The sequence below is a fragment of the Styela clava genome, chromosome 4, assembly GCF_964204865.1.
Source record: "Styela clava chromosome 4, kaStyClav1.hap1.2, whole genome shotgun sequence".
Classification (NCBI taxonomy): domain Eukaryota; kingdom Metazoa; phylum Chordata; class Ascidiacea; order Stolidobranchia; family Styelidae; genus Styela; species Styela clava.
In genome coordinates, this window is record NC_135253.1 from 6,773,513 (window position 1) to 6,783,161 (window position 9,649).

Consider the following 9,649-nt stretch of genomic DNA (forward strand, 5'->3'; position numbering starts at 1 on the left):
CTTTAAAACAAGAGACATTGATCAAATATATGGGCACGAGATTTCACCCACAACTTCCCCACAAATCATATTCTAGACGAATTCGAATCTATAGACCATCGTATCTCACTAATACCGGTACCCGGACTGATCTAACGGTACCAGGTTCTGTGACGATGATAAATCATGAGTATAGTGTCAACGTCAATTAAAATACCAAATAATACGACTCAAATACAATTATAGTATCAAATCCTTCACAGTACCTTACTTTTTACAGTAAATTATTTAACGTACCTAGTCTCTAGTGCGTCACCAATAACGATCAACTACCGACTTTCGTGTAGCACGAGTTCAAAACGAAAAACAGCTGTTGTTACGCTTGGCGGATTAATAACCGTTCTCCCATTAATTAGAGATAATACAGAAAAATTTTGAATAATCACATCTCATAGGCTTCATAGAAAATTTAGAAATAAATAAAAAATGAAGAAGAAGTGAAAAATACCAACAAGAAGAGCAACAACATAACAAGAGAGCAATGCTCAAATATATGAACACGAAAGCCAAAACGATATATTTTACTCACAATTTTCCCCTAGCTCTACCAAGTCCTGTAACAATGATGATTCATGAGTATTGTACCAACGTGGATTAAAATTATAAATATTTCAACTCACAATGTAGTATTCAATCATTTACATTAGATAAAGAGAAAAACGATTTATTTTTACAAGAAGAAGGGAATACTAATAAGATGATCATCAACACCATTATATCCAAACATCCTTATGTACACTTCGTGTTCAACAAGAGGAGGATGCTCAATATATGGACATGAATGCAAAAACGAAATAATACGAGTACGCAATCTGTCACGTTCGACAGTCTTCACGAAACGCGAAAACTGAACCGCCATAAGGTGCGCGATTTTGATTTTCAATCGGCCAGGTGAAAAATATCGGGTTACTTCTTAAATTTTTGCAGTATTGAGGTCTATTTAATTATTCTCATTTACCCGGGTCTAGATGTTGCTCTCGATTTGGTAATTGTGTCAAGCGGTAGGACCAAAACTAAAATCAAAACCGGAACCGGTTCATTGATACAGATTGAATATACCTTCATACTCACCTCAATGACCACCACGAAACAATTCGTGACGAGTTGCAAAATGAAAAAGAAAATATTAAATTTTAACACCTGATGTCCTGCATGTGCGAATTAAAGATCCCTGATATATGTACACGAATACAAAAATAATTATATTTTAAGTAATTCACGTTGAAAAGTTTATTATTCTTTCCTAAATTATATATGTACTTTGTGTACTTTCGGCGTGTGAAAACTAAATTACTGACGGACTGACTATTAAACATTTGGCTTTTCAGTAATTTTTGAAAAATTAATCAATTTCAGTTCTAAAAAATATTTAAAAGACGTTAGTTCCGTGGATGCCGAGTTTCGTATCTTCGCACAATGATTAAATAGATAGTCCGTCCCGCGTTAATGAATATGAGACAAGTTATGCCGAACCCCAAATTTCCCGAATTAAGTTGGAATGGATAGTACTGGTGGCAGACCCAGGTTTCAAAACCATTATCCTGAACAAAATTACTATTTTGGTTGTGGTTTCAGCGTGAGCGTCGTCCGATGCGACACTTATCATTCATCAATCATTTCATTTGAGTCTTCTGATAGAGAGCCTAAATCAAAACAAAACAAAACCTAAACGGACAAACAGAACTCAGAGATACCGGAACATAATTGATTTTGCTTAAACAAGCAAATAACATAATATTGCAGGCTATCGTGGGTACGAAAACAAAATCCCTTTAATCACAAATTTAGCAAAATAAGGAATACGTGATGCATTATCGCTCGTACATTAGCAGTCTGAGTTTATTTTTGGGCCCATATTCCTGCTAACAGTGTTGCAATAAAATTATATTTATAAAGTTACAACATGAGAGCTATGCTCAAATATATGAACACGTAGGATAATATATCATCACTTCACCGAAATCCATAGGGTATCCTGCACGAAGATGAACAGTGAAACTGACTACTACCATAGTACCCGTACCCAGTACGGCACAGTTCACCTATTTCCAAAAAAGTCCCCATAATAAAATACAATAATTATATCTGTGACTGTAGGCCCCGCTTTCGAGAGACTATGCCCCATATTAAAATAAATTGATTATAACTGTGACTGCAAACCCCGCTTTCAAGAGCTGTTTGGGCTTCCGTCCCTTTCGGCAAAGCGGCACTGTTACACGTACACGTATGTAACGATCAATCTTTCCTTTTTTAAATAATAACAATGTCATGGTTCATTTAACACCCATTATGACATCACATAGATGTCACGTGACGCGAGCCCGCGTTCGACCGACTCTGACTCAAGGTCAGCCCGTTGCTTCAGGTTGCGTCTTGCATTTGGCGGCGCCTTTCTAGTTTATGTTTCTGGCTTTGCTTTACCGTCGGTAGATTCCATTTTAGGTGATTAGCTAGTATGCTGCTTATTTATTTAGTTTGTTGTTAATTCAAGCATGTTTGTCCTACAGATGTAGACTTGTAGTTGGTAGCCCAAAAAATTCTTTAAATATACGGTATACGGCACACGGAATTAGAATATAATTTACAGTACACCGTATTATCTTTCGTCACTCAATAAAAGAACTGGATTAATTGGTTTCAAATAAATTTAACACATTGCAAGTTAGTGGCAATCATATTGGACGAAGGAATTTAGGAATACAGCCAGCTATATAGTCTACAGGCCGGCCATCTCGGTCGGGACGTATTTGTCGCCTTCAAATATCATCAGGTTAAAGGGCGTCACTTACATCGTTTAAAGAATTTTGTGGCATTGAGTGGACAAGCCACTCAACGCATTTAGGATTGCCCAGGCCACAATTCAAGATTGACTTGTACAAATAAATTTCACTGACTGATTATTGTAAATTCATTTCTCTAATCATATCATTTATGATGGCTTCAAACAGTTCAAGTGCTGATTGGCAAGTTTTTGATGATGCTAAAAGTACTGCATCTAATGGCTCGCATTGCAGCAGGATGTCTAGTGTCAGCCAGCGCTTGGAGCGTGCTCGTTTAACAAAGTTAAAGTTGGAGGAGATGGAGAATGAAGCCCAGCCCCAAAGACGCAAAGTGGAAATGGATCAAAGAAAAGTGGAAATGGATCAGAAAAAGGTGGAAATGGAGCAGAAAAAGGTTGAAATGGAGCAGAAAAAGGTTGAAATGGATCAAAGAAAGGTGGAAATGGAGCAGGCAAAGCTTGAAATTGATATTAACTTGTCACGCGCTAAGGCATCCATGATAGATGAGGAATTAGAATCTCTAGCGTCCGCCAGTCGGGCACCTTCATGTGTAGGTTCTATTTCTTCGTTACGACAAGATGTAACTCAAGTTTCAAATGTGCCTCCCGCAATGCCAAATAATGCATATGGCGAACAAGTTAATGCATGTCTTGATGAAGTTGAACCAGCGTCAGTTTCTCATGAGCACCAGACCAAGCAAACTCCTTCATTTCAAAGTCATCCTAGCCCACCTATTGCGTCACAAACATACATGAACAAAGATTATCTCCCTAGCATACAACAAGCAAATCATCCTTATCTTGGTCAGGTTCCCCAGTCGGAACAACAACGCTACTCAGGTGCTGAATACCACTCACCGGGAAGACATAACGAGCAATGTAACATTAACCATACTGCTGCGGACAGATATCACCCAGTCTATCAAGCACCACAAGAGATGCAATATAATTCATCTTTTACATACAATAGCATTCTGCAACCTCAACCAAGAAGACAGGAGTCTAAACATGTTCCTGATAGACAAGTTTTTATGCAAGGTAATCCAACTAGCTATAGCCATGGGCCTACACCAGTTTCGGTTGGTGATAACCAAAATTCAATGAGTCTTGCTGATGCTCTGTATTGCATGGCATCTTCAATTAGACAAGGACCTCAAGAAATAGAGAAATTTGATGGAGATGCATTGAGTTATCACAGGTTTATTCAAAATTTTGATGATATGTATGATAGTAAAATTGCAGATCCTCGTACTAAACTTAACTATTTGATTGATCAATGTACTGGAAAAGCCAGGAAAGCAATCGAATCGTGTATCATTGTAAAACCACCTTTGCAAGGTTATCTTGATGCTCGCTCAATTCTTAAGCAACAATTCGGACGAGATTACAAAGTTGTAAACGCATTTATGGATTCACTCAAAAATGGCCCTAGCATAAAGCCACAAGATTCTGAAGCATTATATGATCTTGCCACACAAATGCGTAATTGTGGTATCATTTTGACAAATTGGGAACATAGTTCTAAGCTTGACAGTCAAGATCTGTTTGACAAAATCTATTTACGACTTCCAGTACCAATGCAAAGAAAGTTCACAAGACATCATACATCTACTTACAATAGTGACAAAGAACCAACATATCATGATTTGTATAAATTTGTTAATCAATCTGCAATATTGGCAGATACTAGGCTGAGCCGTCTCACTGCAGAGCAAAATTTGAAGAATAGAAATGCTATGCCAAAAAAGAGCTATAATTCTACCAAGGTGTCCGCTTATGTCACCCAAACATCACAAGTTAAGTCGTCCAATGTGTTTTCGGATTGTTTACTTTGTGATGGACCCCACAGGTTGTGGAAATTTGAATCCTTTATCAAGAAGTCTGTTCCAGACCGTACAAAGTTTATTCAGTCAAAAGCTTTATGTTTCAATTGTTTTCGTATCAAGCATGTAGCACGCAACTGTCCCAGTGACAACCGATGCAAAATTGAGAACTGCGGAAAATTGCACCATTCGCTTCTACACAACCAAGAACGTATCAGACAGGACAAGCCTTCTGATAGAAATGCAGCAAGTGACACTTCAACTCATGTTGTCAATGGAAGCACTGATGCATCAATTCTCAATTCAAGGAAAAGGGTATATCTCATGATTGTACCGGTTAATGTAACTTCGTCAGATGGTTCACACTCTATAAAAACCACTGCACTTCTTGATTATGGCTCAAATGCAACTCTTTGTAAGCTAAGTCTTATGAAGAAACTTAGGGTGAAAGGGAAGCAAGATTCTTTCACAATTTCCACAGTCAATGGCCTACATAAGCAAAACGGCTACAGATTGGACCTAAATGTTAAGGGTCTACAGAAATATGACAAGTTTATGTTGGAAGATGTTCTAGCTGTTGAGTCACTTCCAATACTTTCAGATGGACTTCCTACGAAGGCAGATATACAAAGTTACCGGCATCTTAACGGTATTGATTTTCCTGAAATAGGGAATCATGAACCAGAATTATTGATTGGTGCTGATAATTATGAAGCTCTAATAATTCAAGATAGAAGACTAGGAAAAAAAGGCCAACCTGCAGCTGTTCATACCCCACTTGGATGGACACTCATAGGCAAAGATGTTTCAAGGGTCACCAATGGTATGTCTATCAATTTTGCTAACGTTGAAAAGGATATTCTTTGTGAACAATTGCAAAAAATGTTTAATTGTGACTTCAGTGAATCTGATTTCACTGAAGAATTTGCACCTTCAATCGAAGATACGAGAGCTTTGTCAATCATGGAAAATTCAATATGTAAAGTTGATGGTCACTATCAAATGAGGTTACCATGGAAATGTGAAGAACCACAATTCCCACAGAGTTATAAATTTGCAAAGAAACGACTTGATTATTTGAAGAGAAAATTTCAACGTGATCCAGAATATTTTGATAAATACAAAGAAAAAATTCATGAATATATTGACAATGATTATGCTAAGAAAATACCTTAAGACCATGTCCCATCTGATGAAAGGAAGATTTGGTATTTTCCTCATCACTCAACTGGTGAAAAGTTTAGGCTTGTGTTTGATTGTTCATTCAAGGTGGACAATATCTCTCTCAACAATCATGTATTACAAGGACCAGACCACTGCTCAAATCTTGTTGGAGTTCTAGGAAGACATAGCCTTTGTGTGTGACATAAAGAGAATGTTTCATCAAGTTAAAGTTCATCCTGATGATTGGGATTCTCTGAGGTTCCTATGGTATCCAAATGATGACATTTCAAAAGAACCTGAATCTTATTTTATGACAAGAAGTCTTTTTGGCCTAACCAGTTCACCCAGTGCAGCTGGATATGCTTTAAAAAGAGCTGCAGTCGATAATGAAACAAATGCTAATATTGATGTTTTAAATACTGTGAAAAATAATTTTTATGTTGATGACTGTTTAAAATCTTGTGATTCTTCTCATTGTGCTATTGATGTCATTAATCAGTTAGATTGCTTGTTATCTAATGTAGGTTTTCATCTTACCAAGTATCGCAGTAACTGCCGGTCTGTTCTTTCTTCTATTTCAGATATAGACAAAGCTAAAGATAGTTTTTTGGATTTAACACTTGATAAATCATATTGCTCTAAGACACTTGGTATTATGTGGAATAATGTCAGTGACCAGTTCACTGTGAAAGTGGACGTAAAGCCAAAGCCTCTCACGAGACGTGGTTGTCTCTCTATGATATCACAAATATATGATCCACTGGGTATGATGCAACCATTCATCTTACCAATGAAAAGCCTCATGCAAACTTTATGTGCTCAAGATATTGGATGGGACTCTCCGATCACAACCCGATATGAAGAAATATGGCAAAAATGGGTTAACGAGCTTCCTAAACTGCAGGAAGTGTCAATGCCCAGATGTTTCAAACCACCAGGATTTAAGACAGACCACATTGAGCTTCATACGTTTTGTGATGCCAGCCAAGTTGGATATGGTGCAGTAAGTTATTTACGCATGACGTCACAAAATGGTGTTATTCATTGCTCATTTGTTTTGGGAAAATCTCGAGTCACACCCAGAAAGCAGATTACCATTCCAAGGTTGGAGCTATGTTCTGCTGTACTTGCCGTGAAGCTCAGTCGATTTGTCCTAAAGGAGTTGGAATACAAAGTCAACAATGTTTATTACTGGACAGATTCAACTTCGGTGCTCCAGTATCTATCGAATACATCAGCAAGGTATCATGTTTTTGTAGCTAACCGAGTGGCTCAAATCCGCAATAGTTCAGCGATTGTTCAATGGAGACATGTAGACACTAAGAATAACCCTGCAGATGTAGCTTCAAGAGGTTTAAGTCCGAGATGCATCGACAAAGCCATTTCTTGGTTCAACGCGCCTGAGTTTCTTTGGCATTCTCAGGAACACTGGCCAAAGCGTCCTGAAGTTTTACCTCAAATTTCTGAGAATGATCCTGAAGTCAAGACTGTCATAAATACAAAGGTTGATGTGGCAAAGGATAATGTCAAGTCTGTATTGTCTATGCTTATGAAGCGCTACTCAAATTATGGGCGACTTCAAAGGGCAATTGCTTGGATAATACGTTTCACAAAATTCTGCAAAGCAAAGTATTTGCACAAAGTCAAGTTTCAAGGTATAGGCAGATTGAATATTGATGAGCTGGATTATGCCACTCATGAAATTCTCAGAATCACCCAGCGTGATGTGTTCTCTAAAGAAATGAAGTATCTTGAAATGATTAATAAAGAACATAAGGTTCCAAAGAGTCAACTTCGTAAAGGTCAATGTCAGTCACTTCAGAATTTATGTCCATTTATCGAAGATGATTTGATGAGAATTGGAGGACGTCTTCAACATTCTTTGCTACCACTTCATAGCAAACATCAAATAATTCTACCTCAAAATCACCATGTGACAAGATTACTCATCAAAAAGTACCATGAGCAAGAGGGACATAGTGGCACGTTACATGTTCTTGCAGTCATTCGAGAACGTTACTGGATAATACATGGTCAATCTACTGTTCGCTCTTACCTGAGGAAATGTCTTAAATGCCGAATGCAAAGAGCAAAGGTCGGCAAACAAGTTATGGCACCTTTGCCTGCCAGCAGGGTAACCCCAGGTCATCCAGCGTATACATGGACTGGAATAGATTATATGGGGCCAGTCCTAATCAAGCAAAGAAGAAGCACAATAAAGCGATATGTTTGTGTTTTTACATGTATGTCTTCTCGTGCTGTTCATCTCGAAGTTTCACATTCTTTGGAGACCAATTCGTTTCTAAATGCCTTGGAACGATTTTCAAGTCGTCATATCATGCCAAAGGAGATCTACTGTGACAATGCATCTACATTTGTTGGAGCCGAACGAGAACTCACGGCTGCAATAAAGTCCTGGAACAATGATAAAGTACACAACTATATGCTTAATCGTGGTGTCAAGTTCATCCACTCACCTCCACTTGCTTCCCACCAAGGAGGATGTTGGGAAAGAATTATTAGTACAGTGCGTAAAGTTTTGTATGCACTGGTTGGAGAAAGAGTGCTTGATGATGAAGGCCTACAAACGTTTCTGTGCATTGTGGAACGAATCATCAATAATCGTCCTATCACCTCATCCAGTGACGATGCTGCGGATGCTCCCCCTCTAACTCCAAAGATGCTGTTGATGGGTCAACTTGACTCATCGCTTTCACCTAGAGAGTTCAATCGAGCAGATGGATATCGTAAATCCTGGAAACTAGTCCATCGCTTAGCTGATCAATTTTGGTCACAATGGATCAAGCAATATCTTCCTCAACTTCAGGCCAGACAAAAGTGGCTCCATCCTGAAAGAAACTTCAAAAAAGGCGATTTAGTTCTTGTTGTTGATGAAACCACCAAACGAGGATTATGGCCCAAAGGAATAATTAGGGAAACCTTTCCTGATAGTAATGGTCATGTTAGAAGAGTGCGTGTAGACACTGCCTCTTCATCTTTCATCCGTGATATCAGAAAATTGTGCTTCCTAGAGGAATTGTGAAGCATTGATTGCAATTACCAAATGTTACAATATGTTTAATTCGAGGCTTTGCTCTATGAGCTTTATTGAGGCTATTTAGACAATTTTGGCTTATTGGTCGCTAAGACATGCATATATGTATATATTCATCTTTGTACTATTCCATTAATTTGTGGAGTGATGTTTCATGAGTTTCGTTCGATTACTAGTTATGTTTTTATGTGATTTTTTGATCGTTTTGTTTTTGAAATACCTTTCCACAGTCCCGGTCAAGTTATTGGGGGCGGTATGTAACGATCAATCTTTCCCTTTTTAAATAATAACAATGTCATGGTTCATTTAACACCCATTATGACATCACATAGATGTCACGTGACGCGAGCCCGCGTTCGACCGACTCTGACTCAAGGTCAGCCCGTTGCTTCAGGTTGCGTCTTGCATTTGGCGGCGCCTTTCTAGTTTATGTTTCTGGCTTTGCTTTACCGTCGGTAGATTCCATTTTAGGTCATTAGCTAGTATGCTGCTTATTTATTTAGTTTGTTGTCAATTCAAGCATGTTTGTCCTACAGATGTAGACTTGTAGTTGGTAGCCCAAAAAATTCTTTAAATATACGGTATACGGCACACGGAATTAGAATATAATTTACAGTACACCGTATTATCTTTCGTCACTCAATAAAAGAACTGGATTAATTGGTTTCAAATAAATTTAACACATTGCAAGTTAGTGGCAATCATATTGGACGAAGGAATTTAGGAATACAGCCAGCTATATAGTCTACAGGCCGGCCATCTCGGTCGGGACGTATTTGTCGCCTTCAA

The 9,649-nt window shown here is 38.1% G+C and overlaps 1 protein-coding gene across 1 annotated transcript; it reads left to right on the top strand.

The window, feature by feature from the left end:
- Nucleotides 1-6,016: 6,016 nt before the first annotated feature.
- LOC120346563 (uncharacterized) lies at nucleotides 6,017-8,848 on the top strand. The gene has a single exon (XM_039416328.2). It carries the CDS (start codon nucleotides 6,017-6,019, stop codon nucleotides 8,846-8,848), a length of 2,832 nt encoding a protein of 943 aa, XP_039272262.2.
- The last annotated feature ends 801 nt before the right edge of the window (nucleotides 8,849-9,649 follow it).